Source organism: Trachymyrmex cornetzi, unplaced genomic scaffold (assembly GCF_001594075.2).
Source record: "Trachymyrmex cornetzi isolate Tcor2-1 unplaced genomic scaffold, Tcor1.1 scaffold446, whole genome shotgun sequence".
In the NCBI taxonomy this organism is placed as follows: domain Eukaryota; kingdom Metazoa; phylum Arthropoda; class Insecta; order Hymenoptera; family Formicidae; genus Trachymyrmex; species Trachymyrmex cornetzi.
In genome coordinates this window covers 85138-109764 of record NW_017299245.1, presented here as the reverse complement: position 1 = coordinate 109764, position 24627 = coordinate 85138, and the positions used below count along the sequence as shown (strand labels likewise).

Here is a 24627-nt window from a genome sequence, read left to right as displayed (position 1 = left end):
TCAGATGAAATCATATGTCATGTAATATGTGGGACAATATTTCAGCTAGTGATTACTCTCGCGACTAAAGAAAAAATCGTTCAAGTGTTGGTTGTCCAAAAAACTTAATTATTTAGTATCCCGAAAATTATGTTTTTTAATAAGCATGAATAGCTATAAATTGAAGATATATTGCATTTACATTTTAAACAATGCATTTTATTATTGCAGTAATAAAAAACGGAGTCAATGTTTAAAAACTTATTTAATTTTCCAAAATATAGATTCAATAGACAGAATCTGTAGAAAGATATATCCAAAACGGTGAGAGGGCTTTTTGTCAGAGCAAAAGCTTGTCGATAAATGATGGAAATTGAAAATAGATATATGTTGTTACGTATAATATGCATTTTTAAACCTTGACTCCGTTTTTTCGGTACAATACATTTTTTCAATTTAATTTTATTTATATTTATACATAGATGTACCTCGAGACTCTTATTGACCACTGACTTTATCTATTTTAAAAAACTTATCCAGTTGACGCCACTTTTTTCATCTTTAAACGACGAAACTAGAAAGTTTCGACAACTATCATGTAAAGGAGACGTAATTTTTAATAATTTATTTAATGTAATATATTGTCCAACCTTTGACATAGTTTCTTCTGCTTATTACAAAAATATAATTTTCGAGTTACTAAATAATTAAATTTTTTGAGCAGCCAACACTTGAATGATTTTTTCTTTTGTAGCTTAGAATGTCGACTTTAAGATATTGAAACATATTTTTCCTTAAAATATTTTTGCTTTAGAATGTGTTTTATAAAAAGAACATATATAGAATATTCTATCAACATTTATTTAAATATGAAACATCAAAAGGAATAATGAAATTGAGACATAATGTTGGAATATGAAAAATATCCCACGCGAATAATTATTAATTACGTTTAAAAGAACCATGCAAGTAATATAGTATTGAACAAGTGCCAGAGATGCCAAAAGCAAAGCGCGAAATGTACTACGATAATAAGTACAAATAATTGAATAAAGATTAATAATTGAATAAAGATTATGTAAAAAAAACCACTCTAGTAAAAACCTCTTTTTTACTTCTTGCCTTTTGACATAACATTGTATAATTAATACGAAATATTTGAAATAATAAAATAATATGTTCCACCAATGTATAACAATGTAATAACAATGTAAAAGATGGGGTATCGTATTCTAATAAATAATTACCCGGAGCTCGACAACGATCGCGAACGTTCATCGACAAGATCGTGAGAAAATTAAACTGCCACACGCATTGTTTTACGCACGATCAATTCCGCGTCGTTGAACAAGCATCGCCGACACTTGTCGTACTCGCGCGTTTGAATTGACGAAATTCACGACGAAAGACGCTATACGTTTGCGCGAGCAGCCGTGCTATGAGTCGCGTGAATCCCCTAAAACAGCGTCACAACGCACACAATTTTCGACGGACTGTATGACTTACTGACTAAAATACGATCTCGAATGGTAAGACGACACATAATGAGTCAAAAATGAAACGCGTACCTGACAAATCCGATCCAATTACTCAGTCTTGCCTTTGTAGCCGAACGGTGAAGACGGAAAGCCATGTCGAAAAGAAACGCAAGATTCTCACCTCATTTAGCCTCCGATATTCCGCGAACGCGGCTAACTTCGCGATTCCACTGTGCTCGATCGCAACGAAAAGCACGAAAGAGGCGATCGAGAACATTCGTCGACAAGATCGCAAGTAAATCCGACTTCCGCACGCATTATCTCACGCACAAACAATCCCTCGTCGCTGCCGGAAACGAATATTGCACGTACTTGTCGCGAACGCGTATTTGAACCGGTGAGAATTCAACTACGAAGGCGGAAAGACGACATATCACGGCATGGCGATCGTCTACTGCGCAGGCGGCCGTGCTCCGAGCCTCGTCTATGTCGTCTTTCCGCCTTCGTAGTTGAATTCTCACCGGTTCAAATACGCATTCGCGACAAATACGTGCAATATTCGTTTCCGGCAGCGACGAGGGATTGTTTGTGCGTGAGATAATGCGTGCGGAAGTCGGATTTACTTGCGATCTTGTCGACGAATGTTCTCGATCGCCTCTTTCGTGCTTTTCGTTGCGATCGAGCACAGTGGAATCGCGAAGTTAGCCGCGTTCGCGGAATATCGGAGGCTAAATGAGGTGAGAATCTTGCGTTTCTTTTCGACATGGCTCGTCGAAATTATATGAATATATATTTTCGTGCGTATATTGAGTCTCATGTGTATATGTAATGTGCTTCAGGTGCAGTAAAGGGAGAAAACGAAAGCGGAGGATGCCTAGCCAATGGATCTTCAAAGTGTCCAGCAACGGCCGCGAATAAATTTACGTATTCGTAAGGTTGCCTAAAACTAAGGTATGCACTAAAGGTTAAAAAATAAGTCAGAAGAAGTTATTTAAAATAATAAATTTTAAATAACTCTTTCTCTTTTTTATTAAGAATGCATTTTAAATACCTTTATTTCTTAAATATACGACCGAGCTCTATATATTAATATATTGAAAACTAAATTTTTTTATATTATGTGAAATAAATTAAAATCCAATTAGTATTTCGTCGCGAAATTAATGAAACAACTTCTTATATCTACAAGTTTTAGCGGCGCGAGTCGTTTAATGTGAATATCGTAATTTATCGTAATCACATGGTGATACACCGTGGAACATATTTGATATTATTTCATCATTTCAAATATTTCGTATTAATTGCAATGTGCTGTTAAAAGGCAAGAAGTAAAAAGAGATTTTTACTAGCGTGTTTTTTTTTACATAATCTTTATTCAATTATTCGTACTTTACATGATTGTGACAAACGGGTATCGTCGTACATTTCGCGCTTTGCTTTTGGCATCTCTGGCACTTGTTCAATCCTATTTTACTTACACGGTTTTTTTAAACGTAATTAATAATTATTCGCGTGAAATATTTTTGATATTCCAACATTATGTCTCAATATTCATTATTCTTTTTAAATGATTCGTACTTAAATAAAGATTGATAAAATATTCCATATATAAAGATACATGTAAAGTTTCAATTAATATCGCGAAACAATTTACGCTATACAGCTTTGGCTAAAAGTATTAAATATCTTGTTAATCATTATTTAATTTTTCAGTTAATAAATTAATTTAGGACACTACTGTTGCTGCAAATTATTCTGTGTTTCAAAAATTCTTTAAACTTAGTTATGTAATGCCGATCATACGACTTAAAATAAAAAATTTTAAATAAGTTTCAGAAACTTATTTAAATTATAAAATCGTAGGAATCGGTAAAAAAAATTGAAACGACTTATTTAAAATTAAAAAAATTAAATAGATTCGAGAAACTTATTTAAAACGCTAATAAGAAATAAGTCGGAAGTGTAGTTATTTAAAATAATAAATACTGTAAATATAACTCTTTTATATTTTTAATTTAAAATATATATATTATTTAAATAACTTTATTCAACCCTTAGGACACATCTTAGTTTTGGGTACCCTTACACACGGAGAGAATTTTTTCTTAAAGTTTACCCTTAAAATATGATAATCGTGAAACAACATTATATTTCGAAGAATATTAATGTAAATCTCTCTCATTCATTAATAAAACTACAATAAAGTATAAAATCAGTTTGATTAATTTTACTGAAGTGCAAGTAAAAATTTTTTAAATATACTGTGTTGTATTAACAGCTGTCATATTTTCAGGGTAAATTTTAAAAGAAAATTCTCTCCGTGTACTATATATACGTTGAGTCATTCGTGTCCTGGATTAATTTTCATCATTTTTACAAGCATATACAAATTTTTAAACGATTTTTGCGTATATTTTGACATCTTTAGAAAGTATTTGTGAAATTGTATATTTATAACAAATTATATATGCTCCTTATGGAAATAAATCAAGTTGCTCCTGATGGAAGTAAATCGCGCTGAAATCGCTGAAATAAATCGTGCGTAGTTCCCGCAGCTTGAAAATGGATGTTGGTATCGCTAGTGTACGGGGAGTTAGAACCATTACAGAAAAAAGACCGGGATGGCCGCTCTCAGGTTTCTCTCTGACACTAGTTAGATTCTGGAGACACTAGAGACATTTCTCGCTGCTGTGTGTGTGTGTGTGTGTGTGTGTGTGTGTGTGTGAATCCATCCGTATAAAGTCAATTAACAAAATACTGCGAATTGCTGTCATTTTGGTAGCATGACGCGCGGTTATTCAAAACTTCAGCCTCTTTCGCTGCGGTTTTTGCAATTTTCAACATAGCAACCGGGCATTTTTCATAATAACAGAATCAGGTTCTTCTTCTTCTTCCAAATCCCTGTATGGATTTCCGACCTTTTAACAGAATTAGGTTAGGATAGTATTTTGACGCCGTTTTGGTTCCAAATGATAATTCAGTGAATTTTCTGATCGCAGTATTTTTAGTGACTTTACATCCGTGATATAACCTAAAATCGAAACGGAGGATATGTAAACACGTGTGGATATGCACTGATCATTAACTGATTTCTTTTTTTGCAAAAAAAATTTATATTTTCTGTTAATTCTAAAAGTTTAGCAATATTACAAAGATAACGTTTCGAAATATTTATCGATAGAAGTAATTTTAGTACATAAATCTTAGACATGTGTCGGTGATTTTAGGTTAGAAATTTGTTGACGTACACAGTGTATGTTTTATTATTACAATAATACGTTACTGACTTTTAATTAATACTAATAGATAGAAGAAAGCAAGAAGGAAAGAAGGTGCCAGTATGTCGTCTGCGATGGATGATACAGTGAAGCACAAGAGTCATAGGGACCGCAATGCAGGCCGTAAGGCAGAGAAGAAGAAGATCAAGAAGGAGCATGTTCAGGAACTGTCAGACAGGCAGAGGAATCCAAAAGCGTTCACTTTCAATTCCGCGATCAGAGCAGAAAGGAGATTCAGACGGAAACAGGATATCGAAACCAAGAAGCAGCACATACCTCTTATTGACAGAACGCCTTTGGAGCCACCACCCGTCTTGGTGGCTGTAGTTGGTCCACCGAAGGTGGGAAAGTCGCTGGTCATTCAATGCTTGATCAAGAGCTACGTCAAACAACCGTTGACCAACATACTTGGTCCAGTCACTGTTGTATCAGGCAAGAAACAAAGGATCACCTTCATAGAATGCAACAACGATGTAAACTGCATGATCGACATTGCCAAGGTGGCGGATCTGGTGCTGCTGCTGGTGGATGCCTCCTTTGGGTTCGAGATGGAGATCTTTGAGTTTCTGAATATATGCCAGGTACATGGTATGCCTAGGATTATGGGGGTTCTTACTCACCTGGATCTTATAAAGAATGTAAGGCAAATGAGGAAAATTAAAAAGACGTTGAAGCATCGCTTCTGGGCAGAGGTGTTTGCTGGCGCAAAATTGTTCTACCTCTCTGGATTGCTGCACGAGGAATACCTTCGTACGGAAATAAAGAATCTAGCGCGATTCATATCAGTCATGAGATTCAGGCCCTTGACTTGGCGTACTACCCATCCCTATTTACTCGCTGATAGACTGGAAGATTTGACGTCGCCAGAGCTGATCAGGAAGAATTCAAAGGTTGACAGAAATATCTGTTTGTACGGGTATGTGCGAAATAATAGTGTTTTTCATTTTAAATCGTAATTTCAAATTGATTGTACTTGAAATCTGTAGGGGATAAGGAAAATAATGTGAACATCTGAGAAATATATTGTATATTTGTTTTATTAATAAGAAGTTTGCTTACCATTTATCTTTAATACAGATTTATGCTTGATTAATGTAGTAGCAATTACTACAGTCCAATATCATATCATTCCCTTTTAGCAGAACATCTCCTGATTGCTTAAAAGATATTAGAGGAGGAAATCTGTTTCTCATTCTAATCTTTAAAACTACAAATAATATGTAAGTCAGGTGATTACATTGGCCAGGAAAGATGTTGATGTTTTGGAGAATAGAGGGCAATTTTGAAAAATTGTGTGAGAAGAAAATTTTCTGCAATATCATTTAATCAATGAAAAGATATTTTACTAAGAGAAACTACATTTCATTGATAACTATTTCAATAAGGATAAAATGTGTATTAAAAGCAAATAATAGGCAAATTTCTTATTAATAAAGTAAAGTACATAGTTTTTTTCCTAGCCATTCATATTATTTTGCCTACACCTTGTATTTTAAAGTTAATTGAAATTTTATCTGTCGAAATCTTAATTATACATTTTAATAACTGACTGAATAAATAACTGAATTTGTTTCCAGATATGTTAGAGGAATACCTTTAAATAAGGACACATCCATTCATATACCCGGCTGTGGAGACATGAAGATCAAGGATGTGAACTTTCTGCCGGATCCATGTCCACTTCCAGAGCACATTAAGAAACGAGCCTTGGTGGAGAAGGAACGGTTGATTTACGCGCCGTTTTCTGGAGTCGGTGGCATAGTTTACGACAAGGATGCCGTTTACGTAGAACTGGGTGGCAGCCATTCGTACAAAGAAGAAGATACAGGTTTGGCTGGCGCTCTAATGGATACGCAAGAGACGCTGGACCAAAAACTGCAGCACAGCGAGTTGAAATTGTTCAGCGATGCCGCACCGATAAAATCGCAAGATGTGAACGAAAGTATGGCTCGTTATACGGGCGAATTGGTGACAGAGAATGGAAGAGTTCGACGAAAAGTGATATTTAAGGACGAAGCGGACGTAAAAAATGTTTCGAATAAAGATGATGACGATAATCTGATAAAACATGAAGACGAAGACAGTGAAGATGACGAAAATAATGAAGATGACAGTAATGATGATAATGACTACAACATGGACGAGAATAATGACGATGATGATGAATGGAGCGATGTAGAGACTTTAGAAAAAACTGAAAAAGGTGTTAAAAGAAAAGGCACTGACGAAGGCAACATACAAAAGAAAAAGAAGAGAGACTCGGTTAATTCAACTATTGAAAACGATGTAAATCTCGATGAGTCTGAGTTAACGAATGATAAGAAGATGGAGACTCCTCTAGAAAATGCAGGAATGTATCATTCTTTAAGTAAAGAATCAGATAAACTGATAAAAAATAAGATCTCGGAAGCATTGAGTCTTTTGGAAGCAACAAAGAAAGTGAAGCAGGACGTTGACGACGAAAGCTTCGACGAGCTCAGCGATGAGGACTCGCGTGCGGGATTAGAAATGGACGATACAGATCGGTTAAGTGATTTCGAAGACATTGCGTCCGAAGAAGAAGACATAGAAGAAGACAAAGAAGATATCAAGATGGATGAGAGCGAAGAAGTTCCGGATGAATTGAAGTGGAAGAGGAATTTAACAGAGAAGGCGAGAGAAGCTTTCATAAATCGCCAGCAAAGCAACAAAAACTTGATGAAGATTGTTTATGGAGTATTCGACAAAATTAATACGATTGAAGAGGAAGAGGATAAGGAAGATGAGAAACTCAATCGGGATATCGGCGGAATATTCCGCGTGATTCAAGAGCAGCAGAGGCAGAAGATACAGCAGCGAGAATTGCAAAATCAGGAGGAGTCGGTATTCTTCTCGATGGAGAGTCCGCGCGATTGGCTGAAGGAGGAGAACAAAGCGTTGTTAATCAACCGTTTCGTCACGGGCAAGTGGAAGGAATCGGAGGACGCCGAGGAGCTTTTAAAGCTGGACGACGAGGATTTATACGGCGACTTTGAGGATCTAGAGACCGGAGAGAAGCATAAAGCAGAGCATCCCGAAGAGTTGCCGGCGGACGAGGTGGAGGAGAATAAGAAGCTCTTGGAAAAGAAGAAGAAGCTAAAGGAGCAATTTAACACGGAATACGATAATACGGAAAAGAAAACGTACTATGATGATCTGAAGGATGAGGTAGAGAGACAAGCTGGCATCAACAAGTCGGAGTTTGACGGATTGGACGATGACATCAGGGTCCAGTTGGAGGGCTATCGCCCCGGCATGTACGTTCGCGTGGAGATCGAGGCGGTGCCGTGCGAGCTAATTACGCATCTCGACCCGACGTATCCGATCATCATCGGCGGTTTGTTGCATGGTGAGGAGAACATCGGCTACGTACAAACGCGGATCAAGAAGCATCGATGGTACTCAAGGATTTTGAAGAGTCGCGATCCACTTATATTCTCCATAGGCTGGCGTAGATTCCAGTCGCTGCCGATTTATTCCAAACTGGAGGACAATTTGCGTCACCGAATGTTGAAGTATACGCCGGAGCACGTGGCATGCATGAGTCATCTTTGGGGCCCGATTACTCCACAGGGTACTGGAGTTCTGGCGGTGCAGGACGTCGCGAGCAAAGAGCCAGGTTTCCGCATCGTAGCGACTGGTTCGATCGTGGAGTTGGACAAGAGCACGGAGGTAATGAAGAAGCTCAAGCTCATCGGCGTACCGATGAAGATCCACCGTAAGACAGCGTTCATTAAGGATATGTTCAACAGCGCCCTCGAGGTCGCCAAGTTCGAGGGTGCCCGAATCAAGACAGTCTCGGGTATTCGCGGTCAGATCAAGAAAGCAATCTCCAAGCCAGAGGGCTGCTTCCGCGCCACGTTCGAGGACAAGATAATGTTAAGCGATATAGTGTTTTGTAGGACTTGGTATAAGGTCGACGTGCCACGTTTCTACAACCCGGTAACGTCGCTGCTTCTGCCGCCTGCGGAGAAAAGTCGGTGGCACGGTATGAAGACTACAGGCCAACTGAAGCGAGAAAGGAATATCCATGCCGAAGCTAATATGAACTCGATATATACACCGGTCGAACGAGACGTTAAGGTGTTCAAACCGCTGTTCATTCCGCGTAAGTTGCAGAAGGAGCTTCCATACAGGGACAAACCCAAACTTAAGTCCGTGCCGCATTTACGCAAGCCCAAGTTCAAGCAAGGTCGAGTTGCCGTGGTGCGCGAGCCACAAGAACAAAACATCGCTCGTATAATAAAGATGATCAGAACGAATTACGCGAAAAAGCAGAAGCAGTCGAAAGAGGCTATGACGAAGAGGATAACGGCATACCAGGTGCAAATCAAGGAGGAGGAAGCCAAGAAGTTAAGGAAGCAAAAGCAGGAGAAGAAAGAAATCTTCAGGGATCTTAGTAAACTGGAAAAGAAAAAAAGTCGGTAAGGCTTCTGAAGTAGAATAGATTGATATTAAAAAAAATTTTAGAAACTGTATATAATTTTTTCACATACAAATGTATAGCCCGGAAAACTGAAAATAAATATATGCATATTTAATCGGAATGTTGAGAGTTTATTGGAAACGTTTGCACATAAGTTACAATTATTATCATATATTATCAAATATATTAGTCCATACAAAATATAATAACAATGTTAGCCGCGGCGTTTCTACAATATAGCTTGCGATCCACGCCACGATGTGATAGTATGATGGCCTGTTGAATAATTATCTCCGCCCTGAAATTCCATATATCCATATATTATACCAATTTGAATGCCGCTTGTATAATATCCATTAAATACAATAATTTACATAATTCATGAATATATGTATATATGATGAGATAATTGATAATAAACATTGAATTACGTATTTTGTTTAAATTGTTGTTTACAATCAATAGCAATTCTCTCCTTAATTTTTACATACATTTTCATATAGGATAATTATATGTAATCTTTACCTGTGTGAGCATTAGTAATTCGTCTTGTGTGTCGACAATTTTAACGGGAAACGGAGAACCTGGCACCAAGACACCAGCCCAACGAACCTCCACTCTGTAGTCCCCGGGTTCTGTCGGATCGTACCGACAGAGAATGATTCGATCCTTTTGAGTCTCCCGCTGCATCTCTACCCTGAATGCTCCCTTAGGTCCGCGTACTCTTACTGTAAGTTGACCGGCACCGGCGCCTCGCGTGTCGCAGATAAATCGCGATTGGAAAGTCGCCAACACGCCATGTTCAATACCCGGTCCGTAGACGCGAACCTAATAATTTGAGCGTGTTAATTAATTTAATTAAAATTTGATTTTGATTAGTATATACATCTTAGTGCCTTAATTATTTCATTAATCGTAAAATTTATCCCGTTCTTTAAACATATCAATCTTAATGATTATAACGCTAGATTTTAACTTGAAAAATTTTTTTAATTGAGGGTACTTTATATTTTTGGCTAAGGTAAAAATTGTAATGTGTTCAAGTATTAGGTACCTTTGAAGCGTCTGGGGCTCCGGAGACGCGTAACGTGAATGGAGAACCGGGAACGTGTTCTCCAGCATATTTGATCGTTAGTGCATGCCGTCCCGCCTCTTGAGGTTTCACATTTAACGTGAAGGTAGCATCGCCATGATCATATAGCTCGCAGTACGCCACTTTATGCGGCCCAACGCAGTGTGCTGTTAATTCACCTGCAAAACAATCTCGATTAAATAAAAAAATATCGAAAGTGATAATTACTTATCGCAAGCATGAAATAAGTCTTTACCTGGTCCTGCTCTTCTGGTATCGATAAAACTTCTGATTTCTTGTCCAACGACACCATGTTTCAATCCATCTCCGGAACAGATAACTCTAGACGCGTCGGCAGCACTCGTAACATTAATTTGCAATGGACAGCCCTTCAATTGCCTTCCATTCCATGACACAGTCATCAAGAGTGGATCCGGCGTTAGCGGTATATAGCTCGCACGATAGACGCTATCGCCTGTTTTATACAAAGAATATTTAAAATCGTCTCTTTTATTTCTATTTGCAGTTTCATTTGTCTTTTTTTTTCTTCTTACCTAGATGTTGTAACATGACATTAAGTTCACTGGTGGGTGAAAATAATTGCACTTTTGGAGTTCCGTTGCCGGCTTGAGAACCGTCTATGGTAAAACTGACTTCCTCGCCGCACTTGGCCGACGTTAATCCTCGTCCTTTCAATAACACTCGACTCGTATCCTGGACAGGCGGCTAAGAAAAATTTACAATGATTATAAAATGTTTAGTTGAAAGCGCATTTAATCCTAATTGGTATTAACTCCGAAATTTCTTTAATTGCAATTCAATTTAACAGTTAAATTGGATAATGTCAAATCATCCCGTTTGAGTTATTTTCACTCATTTCTATAAGGTGTCACTGCTCCTACTGAATATGTCGTTAATTTAACTAAAATAATGGAATTAAACAATTTAATTTAAAAAATGTATTAATAAATTTGACTAAAATTTAGTTTATTGTTTACTAAAATGAATACGTTAATATGGACACACATGAAAGTTAAAAAAAAATAATAATAAAATGTTATTTTTTAACTCAGAGATTGGATTATCATTGCTCCTTTGATATTTAACGGAATGGTATTCGCAGATCCACTTTTGTATATACATTAAATTAACATATCTTTACTTAAAGTTAACGTAATTTAATTTTTTTCATTGTAGAAACAAAATTCGAGGAATAAGATCATGTAACTTTAAATTATGTAAGATTATGAAAAACAATTGTTATAAATAATTTTTCACAGCTTAATTGAAAAAAAATGTCTACGTTTACTGGACTCGTGAATGAAAATAAGGATTAAACTTGAAATCATTGATGAAAAACCTCCAAATCCTGCACGAGTGCGAGTTTCGGTGCGCCGGGAAACGGTGTGCCGTTGAACAATATCTCTAGACGATGTTCGCCACTGCTCATTTGTGGCGGAACGAGCTTCAACCTGTTGCTAGACGTCATTTCAAAGTTGAGAAGATGATCGCCGACGGTTCCACTAATCTCGCCGGGTCCGGCCTCCGCGGTGTCAAAACTGATTTTGTTCGACGGATGCAATCTCAAGCGACCAATCTCATCGCATACAGCGGACCAACCACCTACAATTATTGCATATATTGTAAGTTCAATAGAAATACCACCCACTTTTTATGTTTATGTTTATGTTTATTAATTCTTAAACACCTGTTTGATATGGCATATCTAGCCTTTTTCTAATGTTTTTTCTATTTATAACTTTCTTATTAATAAAGATATACACATTTGTTTGGTTCCGTTATATTCCTTAATGTCTGGTGTTTCAATTGAAAAACACATTTTTTACAATGTTTATTTTCATGAAAGTTATAAGTAATCAAACTGAGTTGGGTATGCCATACATCAATGTGTTGTTCCTGTAGTGAGATATTTAAGGATTAAATGACATTTGCAGTATTCACCAATGACGCGAAGATTCCGCGTATCGATAATCTTTGGATGCCACGGAGATCCTGGCAGCTGTTGCCCGGCAGAGACGACTCTCACGTCGAACACTCCGATTTCGTTCGGTACGTAAGACACGTTCCACGTACCGGGATTGGCTCCAGCTTCAATGGTGGCCTTAGAAACACTGTCCGGTCCATCCACCTACAACCCATACAGTTTAATTAAAAAAGAATCCCACGCATAACTTGACGAAGCGACTTTCTTATTTAGTAGCAGTTTAGGTATGCAAATACCTGAACTGCTGGCGGACTTCTCGTGCCAGTGACGATAAAATGTGCTGGTTTACCCACATGACCGCTCAGCAATCCTTCGCCTTTCGCGCGAGCTTGTCCGACTGCGTCGACAGTGCATACTACTGGAGTACCAGGTACAGAACATCCGCCTATCGGTAACAATTATAAATATAATGAAATACAAAGAATGCAAGAGACTCCTTTCTTAAAATTAACCTTCCAAAGCTGACGTCAAAGTCTGTAACAGTCATTGATACTGGGTTTGCGAGACTCATTTAATTTATGTTAACTAAAAGCATATTAATTTTAAGTAATCAAAATGTCAATACCATAATCCATATAAAAAAGAATAAATTCTAAGGCTAGTATTTATAGTCCGTTCTTATTTTAAAACCGTCTTTTAAATAATGTCTAATATGACTCTGTAATTGACGTATAAAATCTTTAAGGCAGAATATCTTTAAGATGGGATATTTCTATACTTAAGATAGTCCTAAATATGGGAACCAATTGTAAATACCAGCCTAAGTTTATTCTAATAACAATAATTTAAATTTGCAGATGTAATATAAAGAATACAATCGAGTGGACCAATAAATCCACCGTCACCTTCATCATAGGATTAAAGTTTCTTACACGCTTAAACATAATTACCATAAGTAACGTTGATCATGTAGGTGCCAGGAACGCTGGGCGAGAACTCGATCATCTCGGCACCGTCGTTGAGTGGAGTGACTTGCAACGGGATCTCTTGTCCCGATGGGCTCGTCGCTGTTACGTCCAGGTCGGCAGTGCCAGCGTCGGCTTTCATCACTGTAATCATCCAACGAATTACGTAAACTATAATCCGCGATTCTTCCTGATGTTATTGTTGAGCGGTAGCGCACATCAATTGGTACTGCGCCGCGCACGATGTGTATCGTGACTGTTCATTATGCGTATAACGCAAGACTATTTGAAAGTAGTTTACGTATGCCTGAGCTATCCGCTGCGATTATATCCCAGATGTGGCCTTGAAACGTAGCTGCATAGTTATGCTGCACTAGAAAACGCTCGCTACTTTCTCCCGCCTATGCGTATGCAGCACATTAACATAAGCGCGCTGGACGCAAGAGATACACTTACGCCTTGAATAAGCGCGATATTATGCCTATTCACAAGTTTACATTCGATTAATCTATAGACGATTACTTGGTATTTAACATGACTCTTTTTGTTCTTTTCTCTTAGCCGATAAAACTTCATTCCAATCGTTCAATTTGTCGATACCGTCGATACTTTCTTTCGAGTGAAAACGATCTTGTTTGCATTATAAATAAAAATCAAATTATGTGTAATCATGCGTGACTTATAATAATTATCATTACGTATCATGACATATAATAAGTATCATATTTTTAGAAAGGCAAAATGAATAACAAATATATAACGAATAAACTACTTAAAATTTATATTAATTATATTTTGTTAAATAATAATATTAACTGAATCAAAATTCACATAACAAAATTTATTATGTCTTTTTTACGATAATTTTTAATGCATGATTTTTGACATTTGTTTACTTTTACGTTAAGTTTGCTAATAAATAAAGAAAACATTAATAAATTTTAATTAACAAGTTGCTATAATAAAATTGTTATAATCACTGAAATGTGTTTTATGTCCGTTTGCATATATTTAATCCAAGGTTGTGCCGTATGTTTCAAGATTACGTTTACATAGAATATTTACGTACTGTTTATATATTAAATTTATACGAATCTTTTTTATATTTTATTATATTTTAAATATAAACGCACATCCTTGGTTTAATTTCCCTTACTATTGTATTGATAACGCATATAGGAAATGTATGCAATGCACGTATTGTAACTATCACTCACGTTTGAATGCGATGTGATCGTGAACGGAAATCGTCATTGGACCCAATTCCTGAAGCTTCACCTTAGCAGCGTCGAAGGCTTGACAGAAGAATGGCGAGCCCAGCACCGGCTTCGCGCCGTGTAGCACGTCGATTTTATATGTGCCTGAGATAAATGGTATTTCAATTCCACTTTCTCTCAAAACATTCCACATATGTTACAGTTTTCTCTAATCTTACCGACACTATTCGTTGTGAATTCGGCGAGTAGATTACCGTCGCGATGCTGATAACAACGTACGGGTACGGCGTTACCCTGAGGACCGCTGATGACTACATCGAACTCCTTGCCAGGACGTCCAAGAGTCTCGATCGTAAACGACGTTACTTTTCCGACGCATGACTGATACAAGCCTAATCCCGTTGCCGTTACTTCCCGTCCTCCCGTAGGACCACGCACCGTCACGTCCAGTGGACTCCCTGTAAATTAATGTATTATTAAGCTAAATTAACATACATCAAATATTATTGCATGTATGATCCAATAAGATTCTTATTGATTAAAATAAGTATATCTAAATTATGATAAAATATTTATAAGATACATAATACAATCTTTGATAATTTATAATTAAAGTTTCTATAATGTATTTAGTATAATAAAAATAATTCCATTGAGAAAAAAACATAAAGATGCAATACCAGGAATATGAACTTCATTGTATTTTATGTGAATTCTATGAGGCGCGGCTCGTGTGGGATGGAATATAATTTCATAGACACCGTTTTCCCTTTCTCTCACCAGACTGTCAACATCTGCGCCTCCAGCGCGAACATTAACAGATAATTTACCAGGACCAGCTTCTTTCGATGCGACGACTGTATGAGAAATAATAAAATGCTGTTTGTATTTTGATTTCAGAAATAATTTATATCTTATTGAGTCAATACTTATTAAATTTATTACTAAGGCTAAAATATTGAAATAATTACCTAAAATAGTTCCTGGTCGATGACAAACCGCGTCCGCTATTTCCTTGATGGAAACCTTGCCGGGATCAAAAGCTTGGAGTGTTTGTGAACTGACCATCTTGTGTCCATCATTGAATATTATGCTATACGTTCCCACATGTCGCGTTCGAACTTCCACGCGATATAAGCTGGATGATAATTTGGTTAACGTGCTTGGAATGATTATTCCATCCGGACCTGCATAAAATAAGGAAAATCATAAAGTACGTCATAAATAACTAAATTTGAAAAGGATATAATCGCAATTTAGGTAAATAATTTACCGGTTACTTCCGCAGATACAGGACCGTTCAAGTCGGACATGTCCAGATCTATATAAGCCGTGTTACCAACTCGAACCATCGACGGACCGTGTAACATGCCGCTAACGACAGGACATTTAAATGGACTTCCTAACATAAAGAAAATAGTATAATAAATCTTTTTAATTTTTCAAGTCAGTTTTTGTAAATGTTTATCAATAAAATCATTCGCAAACCTGGCACATTGTCGTCGTTGAAACTTATATTAACATAATGTGCACTCATTGTTTGTGGCACGAATGTGACATCATAGAGACCACGAGCACAAGCTACCACCTCGGCTTTGACGGTGCTATTTTCCGTGCTCACCACCAGCTCCAGCGTTCCCTCGCCGGCTTCTGCGGCGTCGACAGTAAACGTAGTTGCCTGGCCTAGCAATGCCTCCGTGAGACCGGACACGTGTACCTACAATAATTATGATAGCGTTGAGTTTAACGTTGGAAACATTTAACACATTTCGGTCACGAAATTCGGAACTTACTTTAGTTACATCATAAATATTGCAAGCAAACGGAGAGCCTTTTATCGATTCGCCGTCCACTAGAACGCTGATGTTGTGTCTACCTATTTCCGTGGGTACAAAGCTCACGTTGTATTTGCCGTCAATGGGCTCGATGGTGATAGGCAGAGCAATGCCCGATGGTGGCGTCGCAATAACGTCGCAGTTTGTGGATGGAGTCTGGGGATCCACGGTAAAGGACATCAGTCGCTTCACAGCACTCATCTTCAGATTATGGCCGGAAATTGTCGTTTGACCCGCACCTACTACCTTGCAGCTAAACGGTGAACCTAGGGAGATATTGATACTAAAAAAACTGAAGATACGATCAATAAAACTATGCAATAATACAGAGTGTTTTAAATCTTAATTCAAAACTTTGGGAGTGTAGAAGATCGATAGCAAATCTCTAAAAGGAATTTAGAGATTTGCTCGTTTTCGTTTCGTTTTGTAGAAAATCGCAAAAAAGTTTTTATTTCTTTACTTTTTACTTATTTACACTCATTTACACTTATTCATGCTGTAACTTTCTTAATGAAAGTATTGTACAAAATAACCTTTAGAAGCGATGCATATAAAACATAAATTATTTTCTTATCTGGAGCGAAGCGTATAAAGCATAAATTATTTTCTGACCTGGAACTGGTTCTCCATTGAAACGAACACTGAGACTATGTACAGCGGCTTCTTGTGGCTTAAAATTAACCCTGAACTTCGCGTTGCCTTCACTTTGTACGTAATTTGGAACATTCTTGCCGTTTACTGCGACTATGATCTCCAGATTTCCAGCTCCGGCTTGGCTGGCGTTGACTAGAATGAAATTGTTACACATTTTGCATAACATTGAATCGTTGCATTACTAAGAAAATTAAAGAAAATGATCTTACTGCTGAAGAATATTGGTTTTCCAACGACTCCGCTATTTATATCCGTCACCTTGACTTTATCAGCGTTGTAAGCTTTGACGAGAAACGGGCTACCTTCCACGTGCGATCCACTGAGCTTCACTTCAACGCTGTGATCACCTATATTGCGAATAATTAATTTAAAAATATGAATAAATCGAAATTAGATTACTTGTATTAAAATTAATTAAAAAGACAAATAAATTAGAGCAATTAGAAATCGGCGCTGTAAAATTGGTGCGCTTAAATAACTAACAGATCTTAGTGTTTTGAAATGTATTTCACATTAATGCATTAATGCATGTGTGTACACTTCAAGACACTAAGATCTGTTACAGCGCCGATTCCTAATTGTCCTAATTATCTAATTTATTTGTTTTTTAATTAATTCATTTAAATATACAATGCATATAATTTTACAATAGTCTCACTTAATTTCCATATACGCACCAACATCTTTCGGGGTAAATCCAGCAGTGTAGGTGCCATGACTGTTCTGCTTTATGTGTACAGATAAGCTCTCCCTAGTGGGAGAGAGCACCTCGACGACAGGAGTGCCGAGAGATGCGTCGGCCTCTATTGTAAAGGTTGCGACACGATTCACAGATACTTTCTCGAGTACCTCGGTTACCAACACTTTCGCCGTATCGCTGACCTGTATTTTGTTCAACATAGCCGTTAAATAAAATCTGAATCCTCTTACATTATATAACGTATAGAATTACTAAGGTAATTTTAATTTTAAATAATGGAACACTCATGCTCAGTTTATCACGAGTTCATGATGTAGAACGAGAAATAAGATACCTGACAATTGAAAGGACTACCAGGCACGTCCTCCCCGTTAAAACGTAAGTCCACGGTATGCACGATCGGTTCTCGGGGTGTGAACGAGATCGCGTACGTGTGAGGACCTTGCGCCTGTGCCGAAGTTTGTACACGTCCGCCGTTTACAGTTACTTCCAGATTACCTGGTCCCGCCTGACTAGTCTCGACTAGAATTTAAAAAAAGCTTTATACCAACAAATTCGTGCATGGAAACAACGGTTTTGCTAAAGTATCTAAAAATTTAACTAGATACAGATTTGGAAATAATTTTGATTGAACTATCAAAATAATTATGTAGAACGCTGAAACTACTAAAATATTAAAACTTTTTGCAGCATTATGTCAACGCTCAAGCACTCTACGTATTATTTTGGTCCAACAAAATTATTTTTAGATCTATATCCAGTTAAATTTTTAGACACTTTAACAAAAGTGTTTTTTCAGTGTGTAAACAATTCGTAGATACAATTGTATAATAAAAACGCACCTAAGAAAGTTACGGGCATTCCAATTACACCACGTTTCGCATCCTTTACTTTTATCGCAGTGACATCATACACCTTACAGCTGAATGGACTGCCGACCACCGGGATGTTTCGATAGCTCACCGATATTCGGTGCTCGCCGACAACTCTCGGTGTGAACGCCACGCTGCATGTCGTATCTTTGTTGTCAGTGACCTGAGCAGGTACGGCCTGTCCATTGGGTCCTATCAAGTCCGGCGGGTTAGTCGTTTAATATCATTTAGAGTTCAGCCATCTACTTGGGGTGGATCGCAGGGTCACTGGAGCGGCCAGCGAAGAGATTCGCGCAAGTCCGATCGCTCTCGCTATTGTTATGTATGACGTAAACTCGCAAATAAGCAACATTAAAGAAAGCGGATGATTACGCATGAGAAATGGCTAAATAAATTGTTACTATGACTAATAGGAGAAAGCCGTATATATCTCGTCTTTATATATACGTTATACTTTTAGTTCGCTTGGATCAACCGCGCTTGGAGAAACTAATGTAAAATCATCCTCTAATATGTTTCCAACATGCTTGGCTGAGCAGAGCAACCGGTAGAGCGAAGACACATTAAAAACAAATTATGTATTAAGTGTTATCAGGTAGAAAAAAATATTTTATAACAGCTCTCCGTTCATTTGTGAGATTGAACGCGACTGTTTAAACGTATGCTAGTTATATATGAAGAAATATTGGCCTTGTTAAGGCATTACGTATTAAAATTTATAGAAATATGTATCTTTGCATTGCAACGTTTAACGATTATATATGCATAACTTAAAGTAAATATATAGCACCATAAACATGGCTTTGACACAAGTCAAATACACCTCGCGAGCACACAAGAGAAGTGGGTGATTACGAAGGATTAAACAAGAGTTTCACAGCTCTCCCATAATCAATAGAATTAAAATAATAAAACCCAAATTAAGCGCTCATAATATTCTCAAGTGGTAACCAACAAGTACAAGAGAAATGTGTGAGTAAAGGAAAGTGCGGTAATTAAACTACCCTTGTGCAAGATTTTTGAGAACATTGAGTTAGGAACACCCACCACCGTGTGCATTAATCCATAAATTAAGATAAAAGGGAGATTAGTTTTTCTGACAAGTCTAGTAATGTCGTAGTCTGAAAGCTGGCCGACCTGCAACAGAGAGAGAGAATTGCTCTCAAGCTAGAGATTAACGAAACACTGATGAACAATTCTGTACAAGTCTCCACGACAATTACGTCGACATTCGTGACATTAAAAACAAAACAGGAAATCCCTCTGGCATTAAATACAAGGTAAATTAATACATGGATGCTTTTGTGCACTTTTGTGGTGACATATACACATATATATATGTGTGCATCTGTGTGTAAGTTTTGTGCATTTACATACATGTGTCACAAGTGTATAATGTTCCTTAATAGAAATATAAATTTTGTGAGAAAGCATCGATAATGTACATTTCAGGAAAACCTTATTTGTACAGAACACTGTTAAAAAATATAATTTACAATCTCTCAAATAAAGCAAATATACGTGCTAACAAAAGAAAATTAATTTGTGACTCGTGCGTATTATGGAACGAATTTCATGCAGCGATAATTACCTTCAACGTTAACTTCTAAATCTTCCAAGCTACCGGCAACGTTACTGACGGTCAGATAGCTTTGCCGTCCCAATCCAGCGCTGCTTAATGCCTGCCCACTCACAGTTACATGACTGTCGCCGCCCACCCTTGTCACTATGGGACAACCAGGTACGGTTTTCTTGTTAAAAGCAATGTTGATAACATGCTCACATGCCTCGAATGGTACAAAGCTGACAGAAAACCGTGCATTTCCTTGAGGTGTTACTTGAGTCGGTATGTTTTGGCCGCGAGCCGATATCGTGATCTCCAGATTTCCTTCACCAGCTTGACTTGCATCGACTGTCGACAAAATGTATTACGTCAATCAAACTCAAGTATTAGAAATATTTATTGTATCTTAAATACTTATTTAATTCTTGACGCTACTACATACCTGTAAAGTGAGTTGGTTGCCCGACACTGCCTCTAGCTACAGGCCCAATTAGCACTTTATCTGCGTTGAATGCTTTAGCCAAAAACGGCGTACCATTCACGGGATAGCCATTGTATTCCACGCTAATTGAATGTACTCCCACTTCCTTCGGTATAAATTCCGCGGTGAAACCGCTGCTTACATTACCAGTGACTTTAACTGGCAATTCGCTATTTGGTCCTATAAGGATAATTGTTTAGAAAATCCATAATTATTCAGCAAGTTACTAGATATAATTATCTGATTACATGGCATTATTATAAATGTATAAATATGTTATTGAGGTCTTCTTAACAATCTTGAAATATATTGTATTAAGAGAATATTAAAGGGGTAATTAAAGAAATTATATTTTTTAAATTCCCATTGTATTCATAGTAATAAATACTTGATGCGTAACTTACCCCTTACATAAACCGCTAGTTCTGCGCTGCCGCTTCCGTCGACTCCCATGTGGAAGCTAGCAGGTTGCTCGACTGGAATCAGTTCTAAATGATTCAAACTTAACGTGACTCTACTTGTGTCTGACACGTTACAGACGAAGGGACATCCACATACTGCTTCTCCATTGAATTTAATGTCGATATAATGTGGCTTGGCGACCTCGGGAGTGAAGGACACGAGGCAACGGCCACCGCCTACTACTTGGACATGATTGGGCACCTCTCCCTCATTTATGGAAATCTCTAATTGACCTTCTCCAGCAGCGCTGGCATCCACTGTGTACACATTAGAAATTTAAAACACATTCATAGATGTAATCCTGATAAAAATATTCTCAGAATATCTCATAATATTTTTAAAAAAATTTGTGTATGTATCATATTTTAAATTTATGAAAATTTTTAAATACTTTAAATTTCTTTTTTCAAACTTTATAAAATAGAAACGTACATATAAATAAAAATTTACGCATATAAAAATTCTAGAAAAAAATGTAGACTTTCTTAAAATTTCTAGAAAGTGTTCTAATTTGTGTATAAAAAATCTGAAAAATTTTCTAAAATTATACAAGAATTCTAAAAAATTCTGAAATTTATATAAAAATTTTGGAAAATTATATGAAAAATTCTAAGAAAAATTGTCGCCAATGAAAAGTATAACTGATGTCTTACCTCTAAATTGACAGGCATGTCCAACTACGGCGCTAGGCACGTCAGTAACTTGGATTAAACTGCTGTTGTACACCTTGGCGACGAGGGGTCCTGCCGGTAGCTTCTGTCCCGCGATGCTGACTTCCACGAGGTGGCTGCCCACTTCGGTCGGCGTGAATTCGACACGGAACTCGCCGGATCGTCCGGGCTCTTCATCAATTCTCGCAGGAATGTGCCTCTTCGAAGGTGCTGTAATTTATGATTTGTCAGACACACCCTTGCGTATTGTTGTTTCGAAATAATTAACAGACTAATTCATTAATTAATAAGTAGACTCACTTATAATCTGAACGTCGATCTCGTTGCTGCTAAAGCCTAATGCAGACAACTCGAAGAGGGCGGGACTACCAGCAGGAACCAACCTGATGGAATCACCGATAACTGACATCTTCGGTGCAGGCATGATGCCGACTCGCCAAGGTGATCCTGACAATTAACAATTAGCACAGGATCAGTACAACAGTTTGATACAAAAGACATTCCACAAACGTCTATTTTATTAGTATTCAAAAGAAACTGCACATAGTAATTTTACTGTAGATCAACCGATAAATAATTATAATGTTTCTTATGTTTATTTCTACCAATGAAAATTATTTTTAATGTTAATTTAACTTACTTTTTATTTTCTTTTGATTCTAAAGATTACTTAGAAAAAAAATAAAAATTCGATTAATTAAATCGAAATTAAAGTTAATCTACATTGGTAGAAATAAACTTTAATCAATTTTTATTTGTGTGACCTTGCATAAAAAATTCTCAAAATATCATATTTTTAAGCATTTGTGTTTATCATTTTAAAGGACTTCATACACTTTTTAAGAACTTATCGGTTTCTGTCAAATTGACTAATTTTTTATATCAACTTTTACGATTACTAGTTAATGATCTGGATACAATAATAAAGGCTATTGAGAAACTATTAGTCTGTCTCATTCTCTTTTAGATTTTGGTTTGTTAAGTAGGTCTGAAAAAAGGCTGGAAGGTTGAAGGGAAGATCTAAACGTATAAAAAAATTAATTTCTTACGTAGAAAGAAAATGATTTCTGTAAAATACACAGTTTCGAGAAACTTAGAGTTTCGCAACCGTAAAAATTGAGCTTTTCTGAAGTCATGCCCATGAGACTTTTGATCATCATTTTGAAAAGCAACCACATTAAAAATTTAATTAATTTGACAGAACTAATTTCTTCATAAGTATGCGGAATCCTTCATAAAAATTTCTGAAGAATACTTAAATTTATAAAGATTTATGAAGAATAAATTTTACAAATTTAAATTTCAGATTTCATAAGTTTTCTTTAGAAGTTATAGATTGGATTGTTTCACCTTTAGATAAATTTCAGCTTACTCATTCTCTCGTTTTTTTTGTTCATAAGATTAAATGACTAAATAGTTTAGCCGAAGGTGGAAACAACCGGCTCATAAAATAAAAAATCTTAAAATATCACAATTTTAAATTTCCCGCCAAATAATTATCCCGGAATATTACATAACGTTCTTTGCAGCTGTCGCTAGATTTTACGCTTCCCGCACTTGAAGTGAGGTGACTGTATAATTAAATCCAAGAAAAAAAAGAGGAAAAAATAAATAGTTCAGCTATAAATAACAAACTTAAAGTTTGCACTTTGCAGCTACACCGTATACTTCCTGCACTCAAAATAAGATAAGTGACATAATTAAACGCCGGAGAGGAAAAAGAGGAAGAATAAACGGTGCGAAAGGTTCCATTCCAGCTTCCAGCTTGCAAAGAACAGGTTTCTGGAGGCAAGGCGGATTTCGGAATGTTTCTCCGCGAGACGGGCGTCGGTCTGTCAGCCAATTAATGACTGTTTCCACCAAAGTAGATTAACCTTAATCAACTTATTCTTTACATTATTCCAGTTTTTAAAACTTAAAGAGAAAGATGAAGAGCGAGTTAAACCGACATTAAAGTTAATACACGTTGATGGAAATGAGCATATAAATCGTAAATTTGTTCGCGTTGCTCGACACATCCTCAAAAATTCCAAAGTATTTGCACTTAAAACGAAATATACAGAGTGTCTCAAAATTCTAGAGCGACTCAAAATACTACACAAGATAATTCTCGAAAAATTAAGTAAAAAAGTTATCTATAAATTTGTATTTTAAACAATAACTTTTAGATAACAAGAGTTTAAATATAGTCACAGATAATGAGAGCTATCTAGTAAGTAATAGTGTTTAACACAGTCGGTTCTTTCCAACAACACAACACGACACAAATGTACACAGATAAAAAGCTGAATTGAGACTTGGGTGTCAAATAATGGTTACCAACTTATTTAGAAGAGATAAAAAATTTCAGTGTGCCGTCAAAATTTGGCAACATTGTTTAAACAGTTGTACACGGTACTCCTGTGTCTAATACTGCATTTAATTCCCCTACGGCACAAAGTTGCACAAAAATTGCAGCAACACTGCTGCAACATTGCAGCAACATTGCATGTTACAGCAATAATGCAGAGATTTTGCAGCGATATTGTTACAAATTCTGTGGTGCATGAGTTTTTTCTTAGCTGGAAAGATCCTATGTTTAAATGGCCACGTGTCCACGAGTCGCGTGCGGTAGTTTAGTAAGCGCTGATATAAGTGCGCACTTCACGCGTTTATTAATTTATTCACAGATGATATTTAAAACATAGTAACTGATCACATTTAAATCCTTAAAGTCGGAGCACAGACCTTTACATAAAAAAATCAACCAATCAGCATCTTTTATTCCATGGAAAAGAAGGAAATGAAGGACTTTGATTGGTTCATTTTCTTAAGCTGGTTCTACACGGAGAAAATTTTATATTTTAAGTTTTAATACAATTTTAAATTATACTTTACTATGTCTTATATTTTCGATGGACTCTCACAACATGATTCCGACTTAACTTTTACTATGGTAATACTAATTTTTATCACATAAATAAAGTAATTATTTTGTTAAGCCATATTCTAACATGAAAACAGTTAATTT

The 24627-nt window shown here is 36.6% G+C and overlaps 2 protein-coding genes across 4 annotated transcripts in view; one reads left to right on the top strand and one right to left on the bottom strand.

The window, feature by feature from the left end:
• Positions 1 to 4125: 4125 nt before the first annotated feature.
• On the top strand, positions 4126 to 9241 carry LOC108764682 (ribosome biogenesis protein BMS1 homolog). 3 transcript variants are annotated; one of them, XM_018513025.1, is made up of 3 exons: positions 4126 to 4391; positions 4764 to 5651; positions 6313 to 9241. In XM_018513025.1, exons 2-3 carry the CDS (start codon positions 4798 to 4800, stop codon positions 9179 to 9181), a joined length of 3723 nt encoding a protein of 1240 aa, XP_018368527.1. In that variant the 5' UTR covers positions 4126 to 4391; positions 4764 to 4797; the 3' UTR covers positions 9182 to 9241. The 3 variants fall into 3 exon arrangements, with proteins under 3 accessions (XP_018368527.1, XP_018368525.1, XP_018368528.1); XM_018513023.1 differs by lacking the exon at positions 4126 to 4391 and adding an exon at positions 4437 to 4528 and having other exon boundaries at positions 4768 to 5651; XM_018513026.1 differs by lacking the exon at positions 4126 to 4391 and adding an exon at positions 4441 to 4520.
• A 52-nt stretch (positions 9242 to 9293) lies between these two features.
• The window catches only part of jbug (filamin-type immunoglobulin domains fbug), a 53008-nt gene continuing 37674 nt past the window's right edge, over positions 9294 to 24627 (bottom strand). Inside the window, exons 15-40 of the mRNA XM_018513027.1 lie at positions 21918 to 22064; positions 21600 to 21827; positions 20889 to 21203; positions 20446 to 20664; positions 20031 to 20351; positions 18410 to 18631; positions 17902 to 18089; positions 17545 to 17749; positions 17077 to 17214; positions 16826 to 16999; positions 16172 to 16479; positions 15867 to 16095; positions 15652 to 15780; positions 15350 to 15565; positions 15059 to 15235; positions 14597 to 14836; positions 14379 to 14522; positions 13147 to 13305; positions 12493 to 12641; positions 12214 to 12400; positions 11612 to 11874; positions 10806 to 10977; positions 10508 to 10726; positions 10234 to 10430; positions 9705 to 10007; positions 9294 to 9477 (exon numbers count right to left, since the gene is read on the bottom strand). Of these exons, the coding sequence (XP_018368529.1) occupies positions 9409 to 9477; positions 9705 to 10007; positions 10234 to 10430; positions 10508 to 10726; positions 10806 to 10977; positions 11612 to 11874; positions 12214 to 12400; positions 12493 to 12641; positions 13147 to 13305; positions 14379 to 14522; positions 14597 to 14836; positions 15059 to 15235; positions 15350 to 15565; positions 15652 to 15780; positions 15867 to 16095; positions 16172 to 16479; positions 16826 to 16999; positions 17077 to 17214; positions 17545 to 17749; positions 17902 to 18089; positions 18410 to 18631; positions 20031 to 20351; positions 20446 to 20664; positions 20889 to 21203; positions 21600 to 21827; positions 21918 to 22064 (5318 nt within the window). The 3' untranslated portion in view covers positions 9294 to 9408. The remainder of the gene's footprint in view (positions 9478 to 9704; positions 10008 to 10233; positions 10431 to 10507; positions 10727 to 10805; positions 10978 to 11611; positions 11875 to 12213; positions 12401 to 12492; positions 12642 to 13146; positions 13306 to 14378; positions 14523 to 14596; positions 14837 to 15058; positions 15236 to 15349; positions 15566 to 15651; positions 15781 to 15866; positions 16096 to 16171; positions 16480 to 16825; positions 17000 to 17076; positions 17215 to 17544; positions 17750 to 17901; positions 18090 to 18409; positions 18632 to 20030; positions 20352 to 20445; positions 20665 to 20888; positions 21204 to 21599; positions 21828 to 21917; positions 22065 to 24627) is intronic.

Bases quoted from the DNA above. Each gene is read 5' to 3' on its own strand.
- LOC108764682 (XM_018513025.1), top strand. From the start codon at position 4,798: ATGTCGTCTGCGATGGATGATACAGTGAAGCACAAGAGTCATAGGGAC. The intron at 5,652-6,312 runs GTATGTGCGAAA...ATTTGTTTCCAG, and splicing joins AGAAATATCTGTTTGTACGG to ATATGTTAGAGGAATACCTT.